The 27,410-nt window shown below is 39.0% G+C and overlaps 3 protein-coding genes across 6 annotated transcripts; 1 reads left to right on the top strand and 2 right to left on the bottom strand.

The window, feature by feature from the left end:
- Window positions 1-5,597: 5,597 nt before the first annotated feature.
- On the bottom strand, window positions 5,598-9,255 carry LOC141432460 (EEF1A lysine methyltransferase 1-like). 4 transcript variants are annotated; one of them, XM_074094031.1, is made up of 4 exons: window positions 9,104-9,255; window positions 7,919-8,076; window positions 7,562-7,712; window positions 5,598-6,804 (listed from the first exon to the last, which is right to left on the bottom strand). In XM_074094031.1, the coding sequence occupies exons 2-4, from the start codon at window positions 8,069-8,071 to the stop codon at window positions 6,461-6,463; spliced, it is 648 nt and encodes a 215-aa protein (XP_073950132.1). In that variant the 5' UTR covers window positions 8,072-8,076; window positions 9,104-9,255; the 3' UTR covers window positions 5,598-6,460. The 4 variants fall into 4 exon arrangements, with proteins under 4 accessions (XP_073950132.1, XP_073950131.1, XP_073950134.1 ...); XM_074094030.1 differs by lacking the exon at window positions 9,104-9,255 and adding an exon at window positions 8,938-9,021; XM_074094033.1 differs by lacking the exon at window positions 9,104-9,255 and adding an exon at window positions 8,938-9,013 and having other exon boundaries at window positions 7,919-8,034.
- LOC141432465 (N-alpha-acetyltransferase 80-like) lies at window positions 9,066-9,988 on the top strand. Its single transcript, XM_074094043.1, has 2 exons — window positions 9,066-9,156; window positions 9,306-9,988. Exon 2 carries the CDS (start codon window positions 9,321-9,323, stop codon window positions 9,927-9,929), a length of 609 nt encoding a protein of 202 aa, XP_073950144.1. The 5' UTR covers window positions 9,066-9,156; window positions 9,306-9,320; the 3' UTR covers window positions 9,930-9,988.
- Window positions 9,976-26,891, bottom strand: LOC141432455 (rRNA biogenesis protein RRP5-like). Its single transcript, XM_074094023.1, has 20 exons — window positions 26,529-26,891; window positions 26,310-26,453; window positions 25,678-25,833; window positions 23,901-24,045; window positions 22,507-22,626; window positions 21,920-22,080; window positions 20,785-20,892; window positions 19,488-19,625; window positions 18,948-19,080; window positions 17,769-17,957; window positions 17,105-17,196; window positions 15,910-16,065; window positions 15,467-15,586; window positions 15,098-15,178; window positions 14,085-14,999; window positions 13,729-13,941; window positions 12,687-12,815; window positions 11,756-12,011; window positions 10,675-10,840; window positions 9,976-10,162 (listed from the first exon to the last, which is right to left on the bottom strand). The coding sequence occupies exons 1-20, from the start codon at window positions 26,595-26,597 to the stop codon at window positions 10,003-10,005; spliced, it is 3,651 nt and encodes a 1,216-aa protein (XP_073950124.1). The 5' UTR covers window positions 26,598-26,891; the 3' UTR covers window positions 9,976-10,002.
- Between the last annotated feature and the right edge of the window lie 519 nt (window positions 26,892-27,410).

Genomic DNA, 27,410 nt, shown 5'->3' on the forward strand with positions numbered 1-27,410 from the left:
AACTGTGCGTTTGGTCATACACGAAAAATAACAGAGAAGTGAACTTAAGCCAATTAGGCGGAAAAGGCCAAAGGGTTGAGTAGCACATTTAATATGAATACAAAATAATAAAAAGTGCAACTTAACATTTTACATTCAAATAAAAATAATTTACTCGTTCATTTTTAAATATTTAACCGTCTGTTTATAAGTATATATATAACACCCGATAGAATTACTATTCCGAACAACATCGCGGCATTATAATCATGTCCATGTTAAGATTTCTACTCACAATCCCGAGCTGTTGTACCGTCCGTGCCGTTCACTGGTGATTTTACCTTGACAAGTTCGTATGTGACACTCGGTGGTACCTTGTCGCAGGGAATCTCTGCTGTCTGTGTGTGTGTGTATGTGTCAGTCTGCTGTGCTGTATCAAGATTTTTTGACAAGTGCGACAGGGTTCTACCATGTGACACGCACAAGATTGTCAAGGTATAGTTGCCACTTAAAATTGTTGATGCTGTATCGCCGGGAGTCCGCAGAGAGTATGAATTTAGATATAATGAAACGAATGTTGATTCTGTAGTTAGGATATTGTTAATGTGATATTTTCTATTACTTTCGACCATGAATTAATTTTGTTGGAAGTCAATTTTACAATAGGACTAGTTTACTCCCGCGAGTACGCCCGGGAAAGCTTTTAATATAGTTTAAATAACAACTTTAATAATTTAATAATTAAAATTTACAACATAATTCGTTCCGTGTATATATTTGCATTAATTTAAATAATTAAAATCAAACAGGGTGCGGCTTTACTATGGACATTGATGTTTAGAAATATATATTATATATTTTTTCATGCAGTGTATCTATATTTAACTATTCCAGCTTCAACTCTCGGCTGCCGCCAGAAGTCTTGAATGTAGACTACCAAATTATTTTTAAGTTTTAAATAATTTAACATACTTGTCTCTATTAGGCATAGACAAAAAATAAAGTCAATAAGAGCTATTCTTAACTAGAATCTATTGGTAGAATACAGAATTCACGTTTTCACACTCTTATAGCCTATCTTCAATTTATAAGAGACACTGGTGGTCACAAGATATAAAGTAGTATATATGTAGAAGTTCTCCTATTATACTATAGTATGTTTATATCATAAATAATACCTGATCAGTGTATTTTAATGTTATTGAGTGCCTTAAGTTCGGCTCTGTACACTTTAAAGTATGAAATGTCCATAGCAAAGTTTAAATTAATTGAAATGGAATGTAAGGCCTTGCGTATATCATATAATATAAATTATATCAATTTAAATGACAGTAGTATTTTTGTATATAACATAGTATTCATATGGCTTATAATGAATATACTATATCAGTTGAATTTTTCTCTATGACCCCAAAATACATAGTTATTATGCATAGCTATGGTTGTGATATAAGTGTATTTTTATGATTTGTTGGCACAAATGCTGATTTAGCGATGGATTTAATTTTGTATATTTTGTTAATCTTTATACGGTAGTACCTGCTTGATGCGCTTAGTATAAGGAGGTTTTTTTTTATCACTAGATAGTGTTTAAAAATACGTTACAAAAGAGGTAGATACGTCACTATTTTACAAATATAAAAAATTAATAAAAAAAGTTATAATTCTGATCTTACAATCTATGTGACACCCCTCTAATATTTATTTTGTCTGAATTTAAAATGATAAAAAATCTTTTGTACATAATGCTCTCAGCTCTTTTATTTGTCTACCTCTTTTTTATGTTTAATTCTCTTCGGCGACTCGCGAAGGCATCGCTTCTATGAGCTTTTCCATGTAAAGCCAATACGCATGCGTGCTAAAGCATCGTGAGTCGCGCACACTTTCGTTTTCTGTAAGTTTAAAACAGTTTCTTAAGGTGCGGCCACATGTATTCGCTCGACGCTCGTTTCCAGCGTCAAATCTGGTCACATATAGCGACAAAGCTAAAAATGCTGGCTTTATCGCTGGAAAAAAAATCTCTTCAATTTCGAAAAAAAAACACTGTTCTCTTTTGTTTTCATTCACTCCAATTTATTTTATACCTATTTGTACCACTGCCACGACTGTCACTAAAGGAGGTTAAGGAATCAGCTTGCAAGACCAAGATCATTCCAGCAAGCAGCCAATTGACGCTGCTGTTCGACGCAGCGACGAGTCGCGGGAAATTCAAAATAGGGTCACGTGACCAGATTTATCGCTGCAAACGAGCGTCGAGCGGCTGCATGTGGCTGCACCTTAAAGGCTTAACGCCACCCCGAGAGTAGAAAAACGGCCTTCGTAGTTAGAACAAGTAAATGATCTTGTTAGGAGTTATGAATTCCGTGTATCTGTATGTGGGTCTGTCATTTGATTCAATTAGAAATAAGGAAAGGGCAATGAAGACTCTAACGCTACACGGAATAACGTTAAAGCTTATTAGAAGTGTTAAATTAATGAGTTTCTGTGACAGCGGGGCTACTACGAAATTCGAAAATCCAAGTTCGTTTCGTTCTTTCCCACTGACACTTATACTAGGTATTTTATTTACCGTGTGAGAGGACGGTACGATACGAACTTCGATTTTCGGAGTAGGCCCTCTGGCTGGAGTTAGCATCATGAGGTTCGTGTGACAGATTTGATCTGGATATTGAATCAGGGGTTACTTTACGAAGGTCCATATCAATGAACTAAAATAATTTGCTCACTCGCGACCTTATAATAGCTGCGTTTATGCAAGAGAAATGTGTGTTCAATGTTCATGCGATTCCTCCACCTCCACACTAAGAACACACACAAATCATACAAACCCACCTATCACCAGCACCACGCTACACTCGCGCGTTTCGAACTCAACCAGAGTTCATCTTCAGAGCAACACAACCGTTCACCATGCTACCGGATGTCTCGTTAGTGATTGGTTGAATTACTAAATGAGCCAATCGCAAGAAAGACTGTAACGTCAAACGGACCTTTCGATACTAACGCCATCTAGCGATATACCGCCAGTCAATAAACCCTCATTAGCAAGTTTTGACGGAACGAACTTTTTTCTAACAAGCCGAAGACATTTGAAAACTTCCTTGTAAAAATTAGTCCCGTGTAGTGTTAGAGATCCTCATAATATTTACAATTAGAAATGTGTTAATAATTTATTTTTAGTACAAATTTCGCACTGTAAGCCATTAATTAACTTTTTTTATGTATTTTGGTGTTTTTTTTTTGTTAGATTCTGAATTAAATTGCACGAGACACCTTGTTGCCTGCATTTAAAACCTTGGCGGCATAAAATGGCTGTATAAGTAGTTGTTGAATAAACTTTCTAGACTAGATCTAAGCTAAGCTTACGCGACCAATATACGACTGTAAGATTAATATACTTGTTTTATATGATATTCATAGTTATATTAAGTATCACATACTTATTTACTCATATATTTTCACATTAAGATTGAAGGTGTCTCGTAGTAATAGTATTATTTTATTTAGTTACAATGAATGTAGGTATTATAACACCAAAATTATAAACTAATTATAATTACCGAGTTAATAATCAATTTTAATAATAAAAAGTGGATATTTATTTTAATATGTAGGAGCAGAATTTATAGTAATTTACGATAGATTGTCCATTAGGTTATATTGATGATTCTTAATTCATTCGTAAATTAACATTGGAGTAGGTATATTATTGGATGCGTGTGGGTTCACTTTATAGATTTATAATACCACATACCGTAATGGATCTATCATAAGCTCATAAATGAGACCCTGTAAGGATCTAGTGACCCTTTTAACACGTTCGGCCCCGGCAACGATCCACAAAGCTCTTACACTATGCCTACGCATATCCCACAGAAATCACTTCTATGCCAGTGACACGTATACGTGTCACAGACGTAATACATTTCGGTGCCAGTGAACCCACGTCTGTGACTCTTTAGTTTTTACTCCTATGCCAGTAACACACATGTCGTGTCAAAATAATTCGTACCTCCTAAAGGCTGGTATAGCGTAAGGGTTTAGCGGAACGGTGCCAAAGCTGAATAGCTTAGCACCATATAGGCATAGCGCATATCCCACAGCAGTCACAAATACGTGTCACTGGCAAAGGAGTAAGAACTAATAAGCCATTGTGTCACTGGTGCCGAACGTGTTAAATTAACAAACAGCTGTCAAATTTATTAGTCTCATCTTAGTTAAACCATAATGTATTTTAAATCTATGATTCACAAATAAAAAAACTACAGTATGTTGTATGTAGTGCTCTTACAATTATACCGTAAGGATTTCACATCAGTTTCCAATGTTTCAGTAGAATGTCTATTTTCATGTCTGAAATCTCTCAACAGTTAGCAATTTACCAATTTTATATGAGTGAACCTGCACTGGTAAGCGAATGGAGAGTAAGACAGCCGGTGAAATTACTGGCACTTGAGGTATCCCATCTTAGGCCTCTAGGTTGGCAACGCATCTGAAATACCCCTGGTGTTGCAGATGTTTATGGGCGGTGGTGATCTCTTACCATCAGGAGACCCACTTGCTCGTTTTCCATCCAGTCGAATAAAAAAAAATGGTATTAAGATATGTCGCGGTGTTACGCGTCCGTGGGTGACATCGGCATACTCCCGTCGGTGACACAATTTTATTTGAAACCGTGCGAGAAAAGCCGGAACTACTCATTAGCTTGAAAAATTTTGTGCAAATATAGTCACTAAAAGTGGATGAGCGATGATGGAGCTCAAAATGGCATGCTCACACTTTATTTCCTTTACAATCAGCATCATCCATCGTCAGCCGGAAGACATCCACTTTTGAACGAAAGTCTCCTTAGAATGCCTTGCATCCGGTTCTCCGTATCTAGTGGAAGGCCTGCCGATGCTTCGTCTTCCGGTTCGTGGTCACTCGAGGACCTTTCTCCCCCAGCGCCTATCTGTTCTTCGAACCATGTGGTACCCTCATTGCCCCATTGTTGAAAAAAGACATGTAGTTAATTTTGAAGTCTACCACTCGTCCGCTTCTGCTGCTGATTGTACCTAGCTGGCAGCGCCCGCGCTAGCTGAAAAGCGTGACAGTGTGAAGTTGCCTTTTGGCAGCCTTTGTGCGACGTTATGTAAGTACACTCAAAGGAGAGAGCTTCTCAAAAACGTCCAACGAATTTGGTTTATTACGCCACTCTTCCCAAGCGGCCGCTCCACTTCCTCTACCCTCAGACCTTCTCCAGGGGGCTAATTCGAAGTTCGTATGATAACATCCCTTTCTATTAGCGTGAGCGGGACGCCACGATATGAATTTCGATCCTAGTATACAAATACGACAGGAGCATACAAGTTAATTAATTATACGAACATGTGCAAGTTCCAGATATGTACGTGTATCGTGCGAGTTACGTAAAGCTGTTGCGCTTTTGTCGTCTCTGTCGCTCACACTATGAACTATATATATAGTGCGTCTCTTTCAACGCAAATATTTCAGCGCATATGCCAGCAGATCGATCGGCCAAGGCAATGTCATAAGACTCAAGGGGGCTGTAATGTCACGTTAAGTTTCAGTTTTCTTATGTGACATATGAGTATAACTGTAATAACTTTATTTTGGGATTCGCGCTGTCATCGTTCATCTACCATTACCTCTCATATTTCGTTTTCTAGATTTTTTTTACCGTACAACGGCAAAAACTACTAGACACTGGCAAAATTGTCCTCCAATGGACAGAGCCATATTTAATAAAAAACAACAACAACTTTATTTTGTTCGAATAATGGCGGCACCATATATATATCAGTCACACAAAATGTCAAGAGCTTAGCAGAAAGATGTGAATTTGACCCCTCTTTGATTTGACCCATAGATTTACACTCTGATGTCACCGACGGCCGCGTACTACCGCTGTTTATGGTCGGCTATCGCCAGCTAGACGAATAGAAAGTTTTAACTTCGAGAGAATTTAATAAAAATGTTAACCAGCATAATGTAAAAGATTTACTAAGGAGAACAATAAATGCAATGTGTTTTAATAATTATTTGTTTTATTTGTGTACCACTTATAATTAGTAGCTACTAGCATGTAAAACATATAACATCGATAAATCAACAAATTGGCACAATTTTTCAAATGAAAATCTTAGTGGAAATGCAATATGGTTTATAACTATGTATTTTTACTATATTTACTCTAATAAGAATTTTCAATTGTTACAATATAACAAAGTTTTTTTACTTAGCTTATAAAACTCAAATCTGCATCAAATAACAAACTTAGAATATAAAATCAAATCAAAGTGTACAAATAAATACCAATATTTTCAATGAATCGTAACAATAATATCGGCACATCTTAGTCATAATTTTCAAGTCTTAACTTAAAACTTGAGTTAGTTTTTAAATATTACGAATGTAGTGTTCTTTTCTACGCAATGTACTCTTGCATTGCCATCAATCTAGACTTTCCATTAGCAAATCATCACCTAAGCACGCCATCCAAATCAAAATTAGCATAACAACAAAACTCATTAGCCAAATTGTTCCTATGGTGCGGCTGAAACTCGCACAGCTTCAGCTCCAGTAGCTTTTCCACATGTTCCTTCATGACTGCTCCCGTGCAGACCACAATCTTGTCTTTGGCTAGCAGCTTGATGGTTTCTGATGTCTTGGTGATGCATTCTTCGGAGAGGAAAGGGGGGTCCGCGACTACCAAGTCGTAGGAGTGGAGGGAGTCCGGTGGAAGCTTGTCTGGGGTGTTGTAGTCATAGAAGATGAAGTCTGGCGCGTGGACTTCGAACCGGCGGTCATATTCCAGCAGGGATACTGAAATGAAAGTCTTGATGGATGAAAGGTTTTTTGGCTCCATCCAGAAGGTTACAGAGGGTATAAGGGGTGCATGGCGCTCGCCTATATGAAAAAGTAGAAACATTTTTCGCCCTCCAGAGGACAATATGGTTGTCATGGCTGGCCATTATGTAACACTATTCTTTCTTAATTTTACTATTAAATATCAATACAGTCAATTGCAAAAATATTTCATATTGAACCACATAAACAGTTGCCATTTCCACAATCTTATTGGCTCGGAATTTTCGTGATTTTCCACCGGCGAGGCGAGGCGGCCTCGCCGGTGAAAAATCACCTTGACGCATACAATCGCACTAGCAACTTTTGCAGGTGGTAGGACCCTGTGCAAGGTCCGCCCGGATTGCTACCACCATCTTGCTCGCTAATCCGGCCGTGAAGCAGCAGTGTTTGCACTGTTGCGTTTCGGCGTGAAGAGTAAGACAGCCGGTGAAATTACTGGCACTTGAGGTATCCCATCTTAGGCCTCTAGGTTGGCAACGCATCAATCCCCCTGGTGTTACAGGTGTCTATGGGCGGTGGTGATCTCTTACCATCAGGAGACCCACTTGTTCGTTTGCCATCCAGTCAAATAAAAATAAAAAAAACTAACTACATCATGCCACATTCCATTCCATTCTCTACCTACATTCAACTTCATTTTTGGGCTCTGGTATCTTGGACTTAAGCATATTATGTCACTGTCTGAGGGGACTCCGGGGGTACCGGTCCATACCTGAGGCGCGGTTTCCCAGCTGCCTCTTGATGGGCACAAACAGCGTGGGGCAGGACAGCAGCGCCACGCGGCCGCCGGCCGGCACGCAGCGGTCCGCGGCCCGCACTAGCGCCTGCACTGTCGCCTCATCGTACCAGAATTGACTTAGTTGCTGGAACCACGCCATTTTACTTTTATGTATGTATGTATGTATGTAAATACTTTAATGTACATAAAACACAAAAGTAAGCTTTAATTATTTTTCCATGCACTAAGTCATTTAATTCAAATTTATATTTTTAACTGACTTAAAAAAGGAGTAGGTTATCAATTTGGTTGATTTTTTTATTACAAATTATATGGTTGAAAGATATTCACCCAGTTCTCATCAAAGAGTATATTCTCCTTGAGTTGGTCTTGAGCCTGCAACTTGTCAAATATCTCCTGTCGCTTCTCCTGCTCGGCGTAGAACTCTTGCAGCGCTGCAAATGTGTCTGCCGAGAGTGTGGGAACATCATCATCATCATCCATTTGAACTATAAAAATGTAAATAATAGTTAAAATAACTGCCGTAAACCAGGGTACTTTAAAACATTTTGGGGTTACTTTGATAGTTTTAAAATGGTTATAAAAACCCAAATATTCCTAGATGGATTAAACAAATGAAGTAAAAAGTTAGGTAATTTATAAAGGTAGGTATTCCACTGCCACAGATGGTCTAAAAAAAATAAGGATATGGTGTAAAAACTGTTTTCCAAAGTAGACTCTGCATTTTAAAGTAACCCCTTTACATGTTTGAAATGGAAACAGATAAATCAGCATATGTGGTACGGTATTTCATTTGTTTATTTTATTTTAGGTAATGTCAAAAATAAATGGTTTCTTTCTTCTACTAGGCCCGTAGCTAAATCCATATACCTAATACCATTATTTAAACTCTAGCAGTGCAGTACTTATAGACACCGAAGAACCAGAGACCTGATGTTGTGATGCACAGGTTGTATCTAGTTAGGGCACCAATTCCTCTGACATAGCTAAGTGTACTAATTACATACCTAGGGTTTGTTATATAAGCTCTCATATTGTAACATAGTGGTGGAAAAATAAGTAGATTTATTCTTATTAAAATGTATCAAATAGATATGACTGCCTTGCTCTCGCATGTAAAACATATTCAAAAACCATGGAATTCCCAAAACAACAGATCTTCCGAGTTTATGTTAAAACTTGTTTACGCGATAATGGCTTCACATGGTCATAAAATGCAAAACCGGCGTACGGTCAGAAGCAAACGTCGCGAATCCAGAGCGCTGGACCGAAACAACTCGCGTTGTAATCTCGAAAACGGGATAAACAATTTGTTTGTTTATTTCCTAGTGCATTCCTTCCGGCATTACCTAACTGGCCTCGATGTGTGGTCGCAATAAACATTGCATTACGTGAAATAAGTTAAACGAACGAGAACGGTGCATGCGTGTGACAGATAAAAATAGGTTAGTTCTGTCTCTGCCGCACGCAAGTGAACTTGCGCTGCGTTTAAACCACATTTAAATATACACTCACCTCAGTTGTTGTGTTAAAATGTGATGGGCAAGATGTGCAATGAATTTATCAAGGTTCGTAGCCAGTTATTTATTTGTTTACGCTGTTATCTTACGAAAAATATGCAAATTCGTTATAGATTTCGCTTTCGTTTATAGCTTTTGACAGATGTCAATAACGGGGATACCATATCAAATTCCTAATTTCTACTATTTGTCGCCAGGCTTAAAACGTAATCATGGAATCCGAAATACTCGAAGTGCTGCCTCTACATAATTATCCTGAATTCTTGAAAGAAACCTGCGATTTGATAAATGATGAGTGGCCCCGCGGTGAGACCGCCAGGATGATGTCCTTACAAGCTTCGCGTGACAACCTACCGACCAGTTTTATTTTAGTAAAAGATAGAAAACAAGTATTAGGCCATTGTAAACTCACCGCTATACCCAGTATTCCAGAAAGCTGCTTTATAGAAACCGTAGTGATAAGTAAAGCTTTGCGAGGAAAGAAGCTAGGAACTTATTTAATGAGACACATTGAAAATTACTCTAAAAACGTACTTCAGTTGAAGATGTTGCATTTGTCTACGAAAGGGCAGGAAGAGTTCTATGCGAAATTGAATTACGAGATTTGCGCACCGGTGTCTATTTACGGAGGATATTTGCCGGCCAATTCTAAACTTAGACCTAGTAGCCATACTATTGAAAATTCAGTGCCAGAAAGGACGAGCGTGGCGACTAATGGTGCGCCACCGCCACCACCGCTCCCACCGACCAACGAAACTGCTTGGAACAATAATAATAACAACATAAAAACTAGTAAGACCTATATGTTTAAGTATTTGTAGTGTTTAGCTTTTCATGTTGTTTTGATACCTTGTTGAAATAAAACCCTTATTAAAAATAACACTTTATTTTTAATTAAAACTTTGCTTTCTCTATGTACTCGACGGCGCGCTGTCGTATTTGCTCGGCTTGCGCAACGTCGCCGGCTCGCTCTTCAACTTCCGCCCATTTATTGAAAAGCACTTTAATTTTTCGGGCTGGCAACTTCTGTGACGTCATGCGCTCCATTACTTGCCTGTGAACAAATAGTAGATTGTGTCGTAAGGGCGGTAAATAAGTAAATACGAACGAGAGAACGATGTTGTAGGTTAAACTGTTTTGTTTTGCGCTTGCATTAGTTATAGTTTATATTATAATTAATGGAACTATTGGTTCTTTAGTATATATTATGTACATTGCTGCATTGAAATGTAACAGTTTGTTGCCTTAATAAATAAAATAAAAGAGAGCCCATTAGATGCCCGAAGTCGAATGAGAACGTACGATGTTCGTAATTCTAATTTACCATTTGCGAGTTAAATTGTATATTTGTAAAAGAAAAACTATTAAATATTTTTTCAAAAATTGCCGTAGACCTACGAACAAATAATAAGTCCTAGACATACAAATACAAGAATGATACAGACTATATGCATAAATACAAGGTGATAATAAAAATCCCAATCCCAATCCGCACTGTGCTGTTTTGCCCAACAGTGGGACGTATATAATCCGTGATGATGAGAACAAGACGATGCCAGCACTGACCTCACGGCCTGCACATCCCCGGTCTTCATCAGCATGTCGACGTAAGTCGCGCACACGTCCACTCTCTGCGGGTAGACGGCGAGCACTTGTTCGAAGAGCGCCTCCGCTCGTTCGCGCTCGCCGTGCGCTCGCTCGAGCAAGGCGAACTGGACCAGCACCGACACGTCTGGAAGAAGTGATTTTTTAGAAAACATGTCTAAGAACCATCACTAGAAAAACCTGATTTCAAATTTAAAAAAAACCGCATTCAAATCGGTCCACCCGTTTAAGAGCTACGGTGCCACAGACAGACAACCATGGCGGTCAAATTTATAACACCCCTCTTTTTGCGTCGGGGGTTAAAATCTGACACGTGATTGACGCCTATCTCACTTGCAGATGACAAAGGTGTATCCCACTGGTTCAGTAACAGCCTATTCACTCTAGCCTTGAAGAGCCTTAGGAAATACAGACGATGGGTGCGGTTAAATTTTATGACAATGCTTGTCGCCTTTTCGAAGCAACAGTGAGAAAACGCAATCTGTTTAATTAATTAAACAAGAATTATTGGAAGATACTAAATTTACCTGTTCATTATTAATATACCCCATATACTGTTGTTGTATGTGTGTTGCCCTGAAGATGAGCTTTGGTTGAGTTCGAAACGCGTCAGTGTAGTGTGGTGGCAGTGATAGTTGGGTTTGTGTGATTTGTGTGAATTCTTACAGCGTGGACGCGGAGGAACTGCATGAACACACATCTGTTGTATAGACGTAGTTGTCGCGGGTGAGCAAACTAACTGTTTTCAGTTCATTGACAGGGACCTCCGCAAAGTAAAGCCGGGTCACATTTATCTGTCGTGTTTTATGGTTATGTTCACATTTACCTGATGCAGTGTGTTGTGACGGCTTGCGTTGTGTCGCATCACAAGCATAGAGAGAGAGACAGAGAGCATAACAGCATAGAGAGACTCAACACGACAGATAAATATGAACCGGGCTTGACCTGATTCAACAAATTATTGAATCAATTGAAAGCAACGCCATCTAGCGAATCGCGAGTTTATTACATCGCCAGGCGGTCTTCCGCGTGACCAACTTACGTTCTTTCTTCTCGAGCACCGCCACAGCTTTCTGCATGACATGCCGGGCCTTGTCCAGCAGCCCCAGCCTGTAGCAAGCGGCGCCGCAGAGCGTGTAGTTCCGCGGGTCCCTTTTATACTTGCGCAGCATGAGGTCCACGAGGGCAGACAGTTCCTGGCTCTTGGCTGTGTCTGCGTATATGTCCAGCAGTTTGGAGTGGATTTTGAAGGTGTCGTTCATTTGGAGCGCGTCTTCTAGGGTCTTCTGTTGGGACTCCTGAATAGGGTTTGGGAAAAATAGTAGATTGTACATTGAAAGCATAAAACAAGCCATTTTATCCGAGACGTTCGTATGGCTACCCCAACCAGTACGGCGAGGGTGGATAGACAGGTTGCGGGGAGAGTGGGCTTAGACTCCGTTTCCACTAGAGATGTGCGAGGAATGTGTATTTCATGAACCAATAGAAACGCTTCAATTTACCTATCCTCGCACAGCACAGCTCTAGTGGAAACAGTTGAGCGGAGCGAGGCTATGTAAATGAACCGTTTCTATTCGTTCATGACAAACACATTCGTCGCAACACATCTTCGCACATCTCTGGTGCAAACGGAACCTCAGGACTGGTTATAGTTAAGTAACTTGGTACAACTCTCACTTACATTTGTAATTATACTTTTATCCTTCAAGAAGAAGTACCTTTTCTTGCAACTTTTATCGCTATCCCCCGAAACATGCAATTTTCCGGGATAAAAACTACCCTATGTTCTTCCTGGGGACTCACTGCATTCCGAATTTCATCTAAATCGGTTCAGCGGCTTAGAAGTGATCCAGTAACAAACAAACAAATAAATAAACAAACAGACTTACAAACTTTCGCATTTATAACATTAGTAAAAGTTGTAGTATATTGTGTTGTGTGTGTGTAATAAACTTTTTTTCATTCATTCATACCTTGGTGCCGAACCGGTTCTCCAGGTTGAGCAAGGCCAGCCACACGTTGAGTTTCTCCTGCTCCTCGCGGAACGAGATCGTATTGAGCGCCTTGCGGGCCACGGCGCGCGCCTTGTCGATCTCCGTCGCCTGTGGGAAATAGGAAACAAATACAAATGCGAAAATTTGTTGAATCAGGCGTTTTGCGGAGGTCCATATCAATCAACTATAGTTATTTGTGTCACGAGGGAGCAAAATGGTGTATTTATCCAGAATGTAGCGAAGGATTTCTAAAGTAGAATCCTGAGCTTAATGAGGGATTCAAGTGTTAACGCCCAAGATGAAAATAATTTTGCTCCCGAGTGGCTCATACAACTTTTCACACCGAGCATTAAGAAATTAAAAAAAAAAAACTAAATATTATTAAAGAACAACCAGCATAGAAAATAGCATGGCTTTACAATTATCAACTTAAATTTTTTTAATTTGCAATCATCATCATCAGGCCTACGCGTCTGTTCCAGACGAATTTTGGCGTGGCGCCTGTGCACAACGTCTTTGGTGACTGAACAAATAATAAAACAAACAATAAAACACTTAGAAAAGCCTTGACCAGAAAAGTTGCACTTTGCTCCCTCTCGTCAGGGAGGAAAAGTTACTTTTCTGAAGGAGAGGTGTGAAAAAACAATTGGCTCACCCGCGACCTTATTATAGCTACGTTTATGCAAGAAATTTATGTTCATGCAGTTCCTCCACCTCCATACTGTAAGGTCACACACCAATCACACAAACCCATAGAAGTCTAACATCCGGTAGCATGGTGAACGGTTGTGTTACTCTGAAGATCTGAGCTCTGGTTGAGTTCGAAACGTGTTAAATGTCAAAGTGGCTGCACAATAGATACTGAAGCTAAGAGGGCAGAGAGCTAGAGAGAGCAGGATAGATACGAACTTTTCCAATAAAATAAAACCATTATGCACATTATGTGCATCTTCAGCATAGTTTTACGCTCTTTACGATAGTTTCCCAAAGCCCGCCGCAAAAAGGAGAACAGCCAGTTTACCTGTAGGTGAAAGGCCATGTAAGCGATCCAGAGCTGGCTGCAGTTGGGGCTGGCGAGCAACGCGCGCTCGAACTGGTCGCTCGAGCGCGGCTCGGCGTCGCTCGAGGCCGCGCGCCGCTCCAACTCCCGCAACCTCTCCTCCTCCGCGCGAGCCTTGGCGACCTTTTCTGCGGCTGATAGTTTCTTCCGCTTCTTCTTTGGCGCTTCTGTTTCCTGTGAATCGAAGATGTTGCAAGACTGATGAGACTGACAAGTAAAATCCGTCGCACACCATTGAGCTATACAGTTGTCAAGTAGTTGTATTTGTTTTATAATTGAATATGGACTGAATAAGATGCTAATTTAGATTAACATACCTCATCCTCGCTGCTGCTAGATGTATCCTCCTTTGCAGTCTTCGCCAAGTTATCAGCATTTTCCGACCAGAACTCTTTAGCGCTTGGCATCTCCAGCGCCGGCTCTAAACTCTCCACCACTTTAATATCTTTACTCTTATCTACAACTTCTTTTACTTCTTCGCCTTTCTTAACTTTTCTTTTGTTTTCTTTATCTTTCTTAGGACTCTCTTTAACCTCTTTTTCAGCATTTTCTTCAATCTTTGCCGCCTCTTTTAACTTCTTTTTTTTCTTTTTCTGTACGATTTCTTTTACCTTTTCTTTATCTATAGTTTCACCTTCAGCTTTTTTAAGCGTTTTCTTTGATTCTGCTTTTAGTTTTTGTTTTTCAGCTTTCTTCATTTTCTTTACATATTCAGGGTCTATTTTTCTTAACTGTTCTAGTGCTGTTTTCAGAGCGTCTTCTAATTTCTTCATTCTCTCTTCAACAGATAGTTTATCTTGATGCATAGCTGTATGGTATTTCTTGTTTTTAGCCGTCAATCCGCTTTCCTCTAAGCTAAGTATTTTCTTATTTATTTTTTCTATCCTCTTTAGTCTGCATTTAATTGAAGTTTGTAAAGCTGCAATGCGCTTCTTCCATTCTTTACTTCTGCTACAATCTGACAAATCTATCAGTGCCTTATCTCCAGGCGTCAAAGCTTGATCACTATCTTCATGTATGTCTGTTTCTATAGCATCACTTTCTTCTGAAACTTCATTTACGCGGCCTTTACCTTCATCTGCATCATCATCGATCTTATTTTTACTTTTTTTGTCTTTCTTTTTGTTTTTGACTTCTGTATCAGCGGTGTTGTGCTCAGTTTTTAGTTTTTTCTTGGGAGCTTCATTGTCATCTGTTCCCTTTCTACGTTTGGTAAGTTCATCACGCCTTTTCTGAAAACCAAATGTCAACGTATTTTTTATCTTTTCATACACTTTAATGTAAATTGGACTGTGGCAAGATTTTCGTAGTCTTTTGGCACAGAACTCACCGCAGGCCAGAATGGCGGAGTGACCAGGGTACCAAGCATCCTCTTCTTCTCCGGATCCACGTGCAAGATGGTGCAGCTAACCTGGAATATAATCAAGCTTTAAACACATACTTAACATACGCCAATAGGGCGACTAATTTTACACAACATAAAAACTATTTTCTCGCTAATTTAACAAAAAAACTAAAATGGAAAGAACTAGTCCAGTAGTCTAGAACGCTGCTAACTTAAACTTCAACAGTCGAGATAAAAACAGTGCAATGCGACAGGCAAAAAAAAACAAGTGAGTAACAGCTTGTATTAACTTTTTTTTTTTACCAAAAACGTATTTCTTTGACACCTTGTATCATCAACTAGAATGGTACTCACGATCTGCCCGAGATGGAACGCGTCCCGCAGGTTGTCGGGCGGCGGGCGCGCCACCTCGCCTCGCGGGACGTACGCCACCACGTCCCCGAAGAAGCTCACCAGCAGGAAGTCCTTGATGAACTGGATACAAAGTTACAATGCATAAACAAGGTGTATTTCATGACTACAAATCAAAGATTTAGGACCTGTTTCATTCCTTGATAAATTTTATGCGACGCCATCACAGATATGAAACAGGTCCTTAAAAGTTTAGATACGGCCTGGGGCATGCATTGAGGGTAGGTAGCGCTGGTGCTGCACGCTAATGGAAACCCTATTACCATACTTTGACCGCGCCAAATTGTGTCAATTCCGAAATGAGTTCAATGAGGAATCATGACAGCTTAAAGACTTATCCGATACCAACCAATGCTACATTAATCGAATTCCCCACAGCCCCTCACCTTAACAACGCCCGTGTACGCCTTCCCGACTTCGGCCTCCTCATACGCGGCGAGCGCCACCAGCTCAGGACTCAGCAGCGTCGGCTTCAGCGTCAGATGCAGCCTCAACCTGAACGGGTCCACCGTCAACACGCGCGCCGTCACCTCTTGCCCCTCCTAGCAACGGTCAAGTGGAAAGATAGGTTAGAATAATGAAAAATATTAGTCATCTGCAGATCACATCGCAAAACAGCAAAAAAAACCGGAGAAGTGCGAGTCGGACTCGCGCACGATGGGTTCCGTACCATTATCTATACAACATTAGACATTCGCAAAAAAACGGCAAAAAATCAAGTTTGTTGTATGGGAGCCCCCTTAGATATTTATTTTATTCTGTTTTTAGTATTTGTTGTTATAGCGGCCACAGTAATGCATCATCTGTGACAATTTCAAGTGTCTTACTATTACGACTCAAGAGATAGAGCCCTGTGACAGATAGACGGACAGACAGACAGACAGCGGAGTCTCAGTAATAGGGTTCTGTTAGCACCCTTTGGGTACGGAACCCCTAAAACAGACGAAATTAATAATAAATTAATTAAATAAATATCATGGGACACTTAACAACAATAATTGATCTAGTCGCAGACTAAGCGAAGCTTGTACTAAGGATAGTAGGCAACGGATAAACATACTTATATAGATAAATACATACTTAAATACATATTAAACATCCAAGACCCGAGAACAAACATTCGTATTATTCATACAAATATCTGCTCCGACCGCGGATAGAACCCGGAACTTCAAGCTTCGTAGTCAGGTTCTCTAACCACTTGGCCATCCTGCCGTCAATTTCAAACTGAAATAGTACACACGAATATCTGACACGTCCGTTCGGCTCTAGAAATAGTCGTATCCTAAAGTATGGAACCAGTTTCCTGGGACAGTGTTTCCGGAGCTCTCGAAGGGCCGGCAATGCACCTGTGATACCCCTCGTGTTGACAGGTGTCCATGGGCGGCGGTGATTGCTTCCCATCAGGTGACCCGCATGTTCGTTTGCCCCCTCTTATATAAAAAAAACCGATATCTATGCACGCTTAGCTGTGCCAGATATTGGTGCTGGTGTAGGTACAAAAAAATTTGACTTTTACCGATAACTTGGCGGCCCCGCTTAATTTCTACGTATACCTTTTATGGCCTTTTCTACACGAACCTTGTACTTCTTCTTGCTGATTTTGGTGGTGGTGGCTCTCTTCGGATCGATGTATATACCGGCGTCCGTGAGATGCGTATGCGGCACAAATCCTGCACCAAATAAGTGTGACAAACTTGCATCCTACTAAGTAATATTATAAACCTTTGTCTTTTTGTTTTTTACAAGCTTTTATTTAACATGTATGTATATGTGCGGGCCAAATCTTGCAAGTTGAATTTGACCCACTTCCTGTAGTCGGATTGACTTGAAATTTGGCATACTTATAAATTTAGCGACAATACAATAATCTGATAGTAACATCTTGGTGGTCCAGCCAGGATCGTCTTCACATGAGGGAACTCATCAAATTGAAATCGCATCAAAATTTGATACGGAAATATAGTTTAGATGACAATGCAAGTATATCAGCAAAAAAAACTTGTATTAAAAATGTCATTTTTAACAGAAACCTTTATGATATAAATGCTTGTTATAGCCTAAATTGAATGAAGATTTTTTTGACATTTAAAGAAAAAAAAAAAACAATAATTAATGAAAATATGGGAAAAATTGGTAAAAATAAAATAAAAAAATATGAAAGTCTTGCGTACAGCGCTAATCTATCTCTGGGACCATCGGGCCATTATAAATTAAAAGTGTAGTACTTTTAAATTAGCCTCACCTCTGAGCCTCCCCAGCGTGACAATGACCTGCGTATCGGCGACGCTGAGCACGCGTCCCGCCACCAGCTGGCCGGGCCGCAGCGCTTCCAGGCTGAAGTAGCGTTCCTCCAGCACCGAGCTCTCATCAGACACGTGGTACACGTAATCTGAGAGGTTGTATATTAGCACGCGGACGCGGTGCGTGCTGCCTGAACAAATAACGACAACATTCGTTACATCTTTCCCAGAAGCTTTTCCACCAACAAAAAGTTGGAAAAAAGAACCATCGGTAGAAAGCCTGATATCAAATAAAAAACGCGCATTCAAATCCGTCCACTCGTTTAAGAGCTACGGTGCCACATACAGACAGAGACATACAGCGGTCAAACTTAAACACCCCTCTTTTTGCGCCGAGGGCACAGTATATATATAAGCTAAAGCAGTAGGGAAGCTACGAACAAATCGATCGAAACGACCACAAACACACAGACGCGCGCTCGACACGGCCTCTAAGGGGGTCTCGCGACTGCAGTACCGCGATTTGTTCGTAGCGTCCCTACTGCTTTAGCTTATATATATATACACTGTGTCGGGGGTTAGAAAAAGACTATATTAAACTTGATGATTGGAAGACACTCCATCGACAAGAGTGTTATACTTAAGTTTGAAGAAGAGAAGAAAATGTAATGGTAAAATATGCGAACAAATTAAACGCGAACATTATGAAACGTTATGTGAAAAATTGCTACTTAAGAAATACGAGTAACTGCGATGTGAAAATTCGCTACTAATAAAAAATGCTTCTATGAACATAGGAGCATTTCTCAAAAATTGGTCCCGTCATGAAATTGACAAGAAATCAGTTTTGTCAAGAAATTACTAACACTAAGGACGATATCATAAAAAATAAACTGACGTCAGTCAAAAAAGTCACAAAATCTTGTGACGAAAAAATCGTAATTTTGTAACTACATCAAAACTTTCCATTGGATCCAATAACAAGATTATCTGACTTTTTATCACTTTGACCACAAGGTTTTGTATATATTTAAAAACAATATTTCTTATTTTTTGTGGTGAAATAGCGTCAGAAAATATTATTTTTTTATATAGTATAACACACTGGACAACTGTTTTTTTCAAATGGACTCTTTTTTTAGAAATAGTCGTATTTGCATAATACCCATAATAATACATACCTATAGGATACGACTTGGCGATAATTTGCTCATCGCTAAGGTCCTCGTCCACTGCGACCCGCTTTAAGCTCATGGTGCCCACGCACTTGCGGCCCAGCTTGAAGTGAATCGAGCGACCCGTGATTTTCAACACCTGCCAAAGTTAGCATAGCATTATCGAAGTGATATTTAAAATGAAGTTTTCAGCTTTAACAGCAGATTCCTAAAAGCCACCGTGTAAAAGAGAATAGTAAGTAATAAAAAACAGTTTTTTATATCTGTTGTATTCGGATTAACCTCAACCTTGACGTTTCGGCTGCCTTACAGCGGCTGTGGTCACGAGTTGCAGTGTGGCGATTGAGCATCTAATTGAAATAAACTCAAACTCAAACTCACAACATTTATTGACAAGAAAAAATGTGCAAACAATTTTTATTTGTACAAATATAAGCAATGAATAACGTCTCTTGTTTGTTTTTTCGGGTATACTTAACTATTCATTTCTTAACGCGTATTTTTTTTATTACAATCCATCAATACCTGTTAGAAAACAATAAATACCTGTGCTTCGTCAATGATGTCTCCCTCTTTGAACTTCATCTCCGTCTCTAAATCAGGTACGGAAGTCTCGAAGATGTTCTTCATAGTGAGGAACGGCGCGTTACGGGTCGGCATCACGTACAGAACGTGTGCCCTTATCTAAATAAAATGTATAAAATTGCAAGTTTTATTGTTTGTCAAAAGTTTATAAGACACAACGCAAATTTCGCAACACGCTTCGTCAATAAGCTTTGCCTAGAACATAATTTGTTGACTTCTTGAATGCACTACTGAATATAGTTATTATCTATAATCTAAATACAACACTTCTATGTTGGTGAACTAAAATAATTTCCTTGCTCACCCGCGAACTTACGATAGCTAAGGTTATGCAAAATATGTCTAACAACTGGTAGCATGGTGTACGGTTGTGTCACTCTGAAGATGAGCTCTGGTTGAGTCCGAAACTCGTCAGTGTGTGTGTGTCAGTGTGTTCTTACAGTGTGGAGGTGGAGGAACTGCATGAACACGCATATTTTGCATAAGCTTAGCTATCGTAAGTTCGCGGGTGAGCAAGGAAATTATTATAGTTCATTGATATGGACCTCCGCAAAGTAACGCCTGATTCAATAAATTACTTCTATGTTGCATTAAGGAGAGCGCCAAAGTTCGCATACTCTTCGCTAGTCATACCGTAATTTTTGTCCAAATCATTGTTTGTCATAATTTTTTTGTCACTGGAACCTTAAATTTTTCTGAAAATTTTAGATGGTCATCCTATAAAAAATTATAGGTTAGGTTAGGTTTGTTTTATAACAATTCTGAATGTAGGGAACTGGTGCGACTTGTTGAAGACGAACGGTGGACGGTTTTTTGGTAAAGGATAATGCAGTTTCACTGTACACGTCTTTAAATTAATGATTAAAAAATACAGAGGTGCGTGTACACGTCGGTTCAAATAAAGTAATATAGAAAAGTGAAGTGCAGCGAGAGATGGGATTTTTATTTGATACGTCGTATGCATGTGTGTATTGATGCACACATGCAAGGCGTCAACACTGAACATTCATTGGATTCAGAGAAAAAAGAGTTATGATATGACAAACTATCATTCTGAGAAACATTACATTCTGACTTTCAATAAGTATTCTTTCAAATATGTAGTACCCTGCATTAAGTCATACATCTGTCATCGGCACCAAAGTTACGCTCTCTGGTTATAGTAATTATTCTGAACCACTTTACTTACAAAGAATAACGAACAAATCAAAACCATGCCGTAATATTACAACATATCAACAAGAAGCTAGTTTGTTACCTTCTGGCCGAGCGCCGGCTTCTTCCCCTTGACATTGTCGGCGTGGAACCGCTGGATGTAAGCTGTGGTGTCGCTGAACACGTGGCCTTCGATGCCATTGTCCAGAGGCTGCAGAAAAAAAACATGTCAAGTTTCAAAGCAAAGTTCAAAAGCGCTGGTAAATTTCTGGTAAATTTCTTAATATACCAAATAATTATTACCTTTTGAAAAAATACATAAACACGAATAATTAGAAATTCACAAAAGGATCGGCAAATGTATACAAAAAATAATGTAGGTATAATCGAAATACAATTCCAATGATGTCCAGCAGTAAAAAAAAAAACTTAGCGTGAAGGAACACACCCGATCTAGCTGTTTAGTCGCTCCAGACAAAGATAAATTTAGCAGCCCTATGCATACACTAAAAGCGTTTTCAGATTATCCGATCCTTTATCGGTATCGGACACCGATACGATATCGGGGCAAGTAAAATGTATGAAATATGATCCGATATCGGATCGGATTATCTTACATACATTTTACTTGCCCCGATATCGGTATCGGCATCCGATGCCGATATCGGAACGGATAATCTGAAAATGCTCTAACGGTGGGTTGTGGATGGCTAGGTTGGAAGACAGGAATAAATACCGCGGGAATATCGGGATAAAAAGTATCAATGTTTTATTAATCTAACTTTAATAAACTAACTTTTCGCCAAAGTTCATCCAAAAGCGTCCTGCCGTTTCAGTGTGAAGAAGTAACAAACAGACTCACTCACAAACTTTCGCATTTGTAATACTAATGTTTACCCGCGGCTTCGCACACGTAAATCATTAGATCCAGCTGCAGGGATTTTTAAAAATTCCCGTGGGAATTCCCGAAAATTAAATCGTGGTTTTCATTGATGTTGCATGAAAAACTATCATGTCAAATTTTATGACTCTAAGCCCAGCGGTTGTTGTTTCGAGATTTTATCCCTATCCCGTGGGAATATCGGAATAAAAAGTAGCCTATGTTTTATTCCAGATATCCAGCTATCTACATACCAAATTTCATCCAAATCCGTCCTGCCGTTTCAGTGTGCAGAAGTAACAAACATACTCTCTCACAAACTTCCGCATTTAATATTAGCAGGACAGGACTAAGGTACCTTGTCGACGATGAACTCGACGGCGGCGCCGGGCAGCAGCGCGCCGCGCTTGCGCCGCAGCGCCCGCTGGAGCGCCGGCAGCGCCCCGCTCAGCGCCACGATGCTGTTGCCGGGGGACACCGTCACTGACTTCACGCATGTCCACGCCAGCACGCCCGTGTCTACCAAAAATACCAGTGTCTGTCAAAGTCAAAGTCAAAACATCTTACGAATGTCAAAAAAATCGAGTGACACAAATGGCGTGTACACGAAAAACAGGGTCGGTATTTCCATGACGGTATTATCCGGGCCGGGAAAGAGTGTCACCCAAAAAATACCACCGGTTCGGAAAAAGCTCTGTTGAGAAGAATCCGGCAAGAAACTTGATGAGCGCATGTAACCCCAGGGTTAGATAATTAGTTCAAAGTTTAAAGTGGGCCTGCAGACTTATAATTTCAGGTTGGCCAACTAAATTGCAATAGACCAGTAACTTAATGATAGCCTGCACATTTATCCAACTAATTTACTACTGCATTAGTATACAGTGCATTTTACTTGGCCAACTTGAAATTATAAGTCTGCGGCAGCTCTAAAGAAATAAGTCATACCTAGTTCGATGTCAGGGTTGGCGTCCCCTTTGGGCAGGAAGGCCCTGGTGTGGGGCACCCCAATGTCCATGACATATCCGTGATCTTCCACAGACGACACTGCAGCCTGCAGTATGTCACCTGTAAATATTGACAGCCAAATTTTAGTGTCGGGGAATTCTGTAAAGAAATCATACAAAGAAATTTTTTTTTTATGTGATTGTGATGTTTTATGTATGACGTTAATATTTTCTCTTTAAAAAAAAATTTTTTTTTTAATATACTTTCTGGCGACATGATTTGATAAACTTAAAGAAAAGATAAAACAGTCGGGTAAAAACCGACCAAGTGTGGGTCGGACTCGCGCACCGAGAGTTCCGTACATCTCGAAACATCAAACAATCCCTATCCCTGTCTATTGTTTATGTTCATAAAGTGCCGCCTCTGACAGACAACATACAAATTTCATCATAATCAGTTTCGTAGTACGGCCCAAGCCCTCTTATTCGGAGAGGAGGCCTGTGCCCAGCAGTGGGACGTATATAGGCTGGGATGGATGGCAGTTTAGTACAGTCGAGTTCATAAGCTTTTAAGCAAAAATTAGATAAAAAAAATATATCTGAACACGACTCTATTGTTAACGGCGTAGAAGCGTGTTCAGATATTTTCAGATTTTTGCTCACAAGTTTATGAACTCTACTGTACTTCAGGTGTGAAAGCCCAACCAACAAACGAACTTCCTTTCACATTTATAATATTAGTAAAGATCCACACAGGCCACAGTGAGGCCTTCACTTAGCCGCGGAACACAAAATATGCCAAAAAAAAAAACTATTTTTCTCAAAAATGTCCGTACAAGTTGACATTATTCTTTACATATCAGAAGGTGAAGTGCATAGTTTATGGTTAGCGAAAAATTAAAAAGTTAAAAAGATTGCAGGCGCGCTAGCTTGACAATAATAAATTAGCGCGCCTGCAATCTGTCACATTTTTTTTTTAAAGTTAAAAAGGCCATGGAAATGTTGGCACAAGTCGTGTACAGCCAAGTCTAATGGCCGGTATCAGATATTTTGTTGGAACTCCGGACTTTTTCTATTGGGTCTGAAATAGCTTGTGGTGTTTTCGGTGGAAAAATACACCTGCAGTTTATTTTTAATGAAAAAAGGCGGGAAAGCATAAGAAAAATATTGGAATAAAATTAAATTTTATAATATATTTTGAGAAAAAGTTTATTCTATTTCAGAATTATTCACCATTTTTGAGAAAATCTTTATATTAGTCTCGGCTGGAATAGCAATTGCTGGCTTCATATTAGTTAAACGGACTCGCAAGCTCGTCCGTGTAATACTCATACTCAGCCAGCAATTGCCTACTTCCAGGCCACGACAATAATCTACTATTATAACTGCACTAACCTTTCAGCAGGTCACTATGCGTCCTCCCAGAGTTGACGTGTTGTGGCATCGCAGACAGCATCACCTCGGTCCCTGACTCCAGCACCTGCAGGGCTACGTACTGCCCCGGACGGAACATGGCTGGCAGCTCACGAACTTGTTCCCTCTAACAAACATACCGTTTATAATAATAACTAGGATGATGATAGAAAACTAAAAATTTCTTAAGCCTTACATATTAGATAGGAAAATAAATAAATATTAAAGGTATTAAAAGCGTAACAGTGGTAACAATAATTAAGCTTTAGAAAAATATTTTTTATATTCTGAAAAAATACATTAATAATAAATAAGAAATGTAACGCGGAACCCATAGCGGCGCTCACGGTACTGTAGTGGACTGACGGTCCACTATTCTATTATTGCCCTATTTAAATTAAATGCACTTCTTTAGGATATTTTCGTATGTATTTCAAATCAACTTTCTATGTTGGCAGCTCGGATACAAGTCTTCTGTTTAACACCCTTGCGTCCGTTCCATATTATTATTAAAAAATGGAACTATGCTGCCAGCATCGAATCAACGGACACAAGAGGTTAGTACAGTATCCTGTTGCTTGTCGCTTATCCGCCTCCGAATACTCTGTGGCCGCTGGACAACACGCGGCCACCTAGCAACCGCGCGCCATTGCTCTTTTCATCGCCTGCGCCGCGCACAGCGCATGCGCGATGCCGCGCGAGTGACCGCCGCGCCGGCCACTGATTATCATTCGGTATCGATCTACCACCGAGATCGAGCTATACGCATGTCTAGTGTTTTCATTATTATATGTTGTAATGTGTATCTTCCTAATAAACTGTATAACCACAAAGTGACTGTCATTCGACATCCCGCTATTACAGAAATTATATAAAAAAAATTATTAAAAAGAAATTCACAAAAGGATCATCAAGTGTAATGAAATTAATAATGTATAATAGTAAACGAAATACCATTAAAAGTCAGCCGAAAATAAAATTGCAATGTCAAATTAGAATTAAATTAAAGAAAAATAACAATAATGAACAGTAAAAACATAGAAATACATAAAAAATTAAATATTAATGTAATATTATCCATACTTCCATACAAATATTATAAATGTGAAAGTGTGTTTGTATGTTTGTCCGTCTTTCACGCCGTAACGGAGCGACGGATCGACGTGATTTTTGGCATAAGAGATAGTTTATGGATCCGAGAGTGACATAGGCTACTTTTTATCCCAGAAAAATGCACAGTTCCCGAGGGAACACCGCGCGATAACCGAATACCACGCGGACAAAGCCGTGGGCAATAGCTAGTTAAACAAAAAATCAAAAATTAGTTAACAAAATATGAAAAAAAATACAATAAAACATGTACCTTTTGGCAAAGGACTAACAAAAAACACATTAATGATATGAATTAGAATAGCGTCTACACCGTTTACCTTTACTTACCCAAATTTCATTTGCCCAAATTTCACTTGCCATACCAACATTAGCCATAAAATATATAGAACAGTGCTGTTTTCAGGATTTTTTAAATGTCATCATATAGAATGCAGTAGGTAGGGTTAGGTTTGTTTAATATCAACTCTGAAGAAATTACTATTTCAGAAAAAAATTACTTTATAGCAAATGAAAATTATAGAAAACAATACATTCGGGCATATGAAATTCGGGCAAACGATAGAGAAGCTGTCTACACATCTATGTCGCATTCTTTTACAAGCAAATCTCATATTACTAAATTTAATTAAAAACCGCAGTTCCATACCTCATCATTAACATAGGCCTCCAGCACCTTGTTGTAGGGCTCGCTGATGTGGCATGCCATCACGCTGCCCCGCAGCTTGCTTGGCAGAGACACCACCAGCTTAGTCTCCATTGTGCGGGCCACGCGACCCAGTATGTTCACACCAGGCTTCAAAGTCTGTAGTAAAAAACCTGAGATTAAATTTCCTTAATCACTAAAATTATTATTTTTTACCTACATACACTGTCACTCGGTCATTCTAGCGTTTATTCCGTTTGATTTACGTGGGCACATGTTTCCAGGGTATTTAGTAGAAGTACAGAATGTCTAACAGTCCAGGAAAACGTAAAAATAATATAAAAAAATTGAGAAACCATATTTCTCAAGTTTGATAGTATGTATTTACATCTTTTGTAATGTAATATACAGATATTAGAAATTTTAAGTGTCTATCTATAGTTAGTTATAATACAGTCTAGCCGCTATAATTACAATCAAGTCAAAAGCAAATCTGATTTCCACTAGCCTGGTTTTTTTAAACTTTAAAAATAATGAATATTGATGAATATATCTTAACACGTGATTTAAAACCATAAACTGAAGCTGCTGATAATTATCTACAGGTATTCTTATTACAAAAATTTTGTAGGTACCTTGTGTCCTATGGAAACAGCACACATTTTATAAGATTGATCAACATCTTTGACTGCTTCGTCCGATAAGTATCCATCGTCATTTTCAGTTCTTTTTTTCTGCTTTTTCTTCTTTCCTTGTCCCTTCTCTGCTGCACCTAAGAACTATTAAGTTTATCAGTAGTTTACACGATATTTATTTCTCCAAAATTTTAATGAAGTAAGTAGTATAAAACTCACGTTGCTGCTTTGTTTAAAATATGTGACATTGGGCTTTTTTCCGCCACGAGGAAAGTATTCTTCGGTCATTTTTATTTTGTTTATTTTACATTTACACGAACGAGTACGCACTACATACAACACGAGAAACTTTGAGGTTAGAACGTGTTGTTACTGCTTCTTTATGAATTTATTCGTAGCCAATTCGTTGCACAATTTAGATTCATGTAAGTAGTTTTAAAGATCAAACGCTTCTGAATTACAATAAAATTTACAACGAATAAATCGCTATCGTTACACAACAAACTGTATGAGTCAGTAGGGTTACTATGAAACTCTAAAATCGAAGTTCGTATCGTACCGTCCCTCTCACTCTCGTATTAAATAATATACGCGTCAGCAGGACGTTACGTCGTTACGATACGAACTTCGAATTTCGAGTTTCGTAGTAGCCCAGCTGGTGTAGTCTTGCAGTACGTACATGAGATGAGATGAGTCTTGTTTTTTGTATTTGTAATAAAATTAAACGCAAACGTCAAGTTTAGTAATACTATGCAAAAAAAGAAAAATATTATATATCTTTATGCGTAGTTTTGTCGTAGATTAAGGAGAAGAAACTTAAGTTTTATTTAATTAAATATAAGAGTTCGTCAATTGTATTTTGTTCATTTTATTTTCTACAATAAAGAGTTTACATACATAAAACATTGTCTTAAATCTAACATAGTCAATAAAATTCACGGCCAAGGGTTTGCCTATTTTTTATATTTTGTGAAGAATTATTTGAATGATTACACTGTTAACACTGCAAAACTAAAAAGTTTATTTATAATAAGTAGCTCATTTCATTTCACTTTCTCATAGCTCGGAGCGTACGTGAAAGAAAGAGAAAATAAAACTTTC

The sequence above is a fragment of the Choristoneura fumiferana genome, chromosome 11 (genome assembly GCF_025370935.1).
Source record: "Choristoneura fumiferana chromosome 11, NRCan_CFum_1, whole genome shotgun sequence".
Classification (NCBI taxonomy): domain Eukaryota; kingdom Metazoa; phylum Arthropoda; class Insecta; order Lepidoptera; family Tortricidae; genus Choristoneura; species Choristoneura fumiferana.

Excerpts from the sequence above, each read along its gene's own strand:
- LOC141432460 (XM_074094030.1), bottom strand. The coding sequence starts at position 8,971 with ATGTTTATTGCGACCACACATCGAGGCCAGTTAG. Across the intron at positions 8,077-8,937 it reads CACACATCGAGGCCAGTTAG|TTCAAATGGATGATGATGAT; the intron begins GTAATGCCGGAA and ends ACATTTTTATAG. Across the intron at positions 7,713-7,918 it reads TACTCTTTGATGAGAACTGG|CAACTAAGTCAATTCTGGTA; the intron begins GTGAATATCTTT and ends GCGTGGTTCCAG.
- LOC141432465 (XM_074094043.1), top strand. The coding sequence starts at position 9,321 with ATGGAATCCGAAATACTCGAAGTGCTGCCTCTACATAATTATCCTGAA.
- LOC141432455 (XM_074094023.1), bottom strand. The coding sequence starts at position 26,597 with ATGACCGAAGAATACTTTCCTCGTGGCGGAAAAAAGCCCAATGTCACA. Across the intron at positions 25,834-26,309 it reads CTGTTTCCATAGGACACAAG|ACTTTGAAGCCTGGTGTGAA; the intron begins GTACCTACAAAA and ends TTTTTACTACAG. Across the intron at positions 20,893-21,919 it reads TCGAGTTCATCGTCGACAAG|CCTCTGGACAATGGCATCGA; the intron begins GTACCTTAGTCC and ends TTTTTTCTGCAG.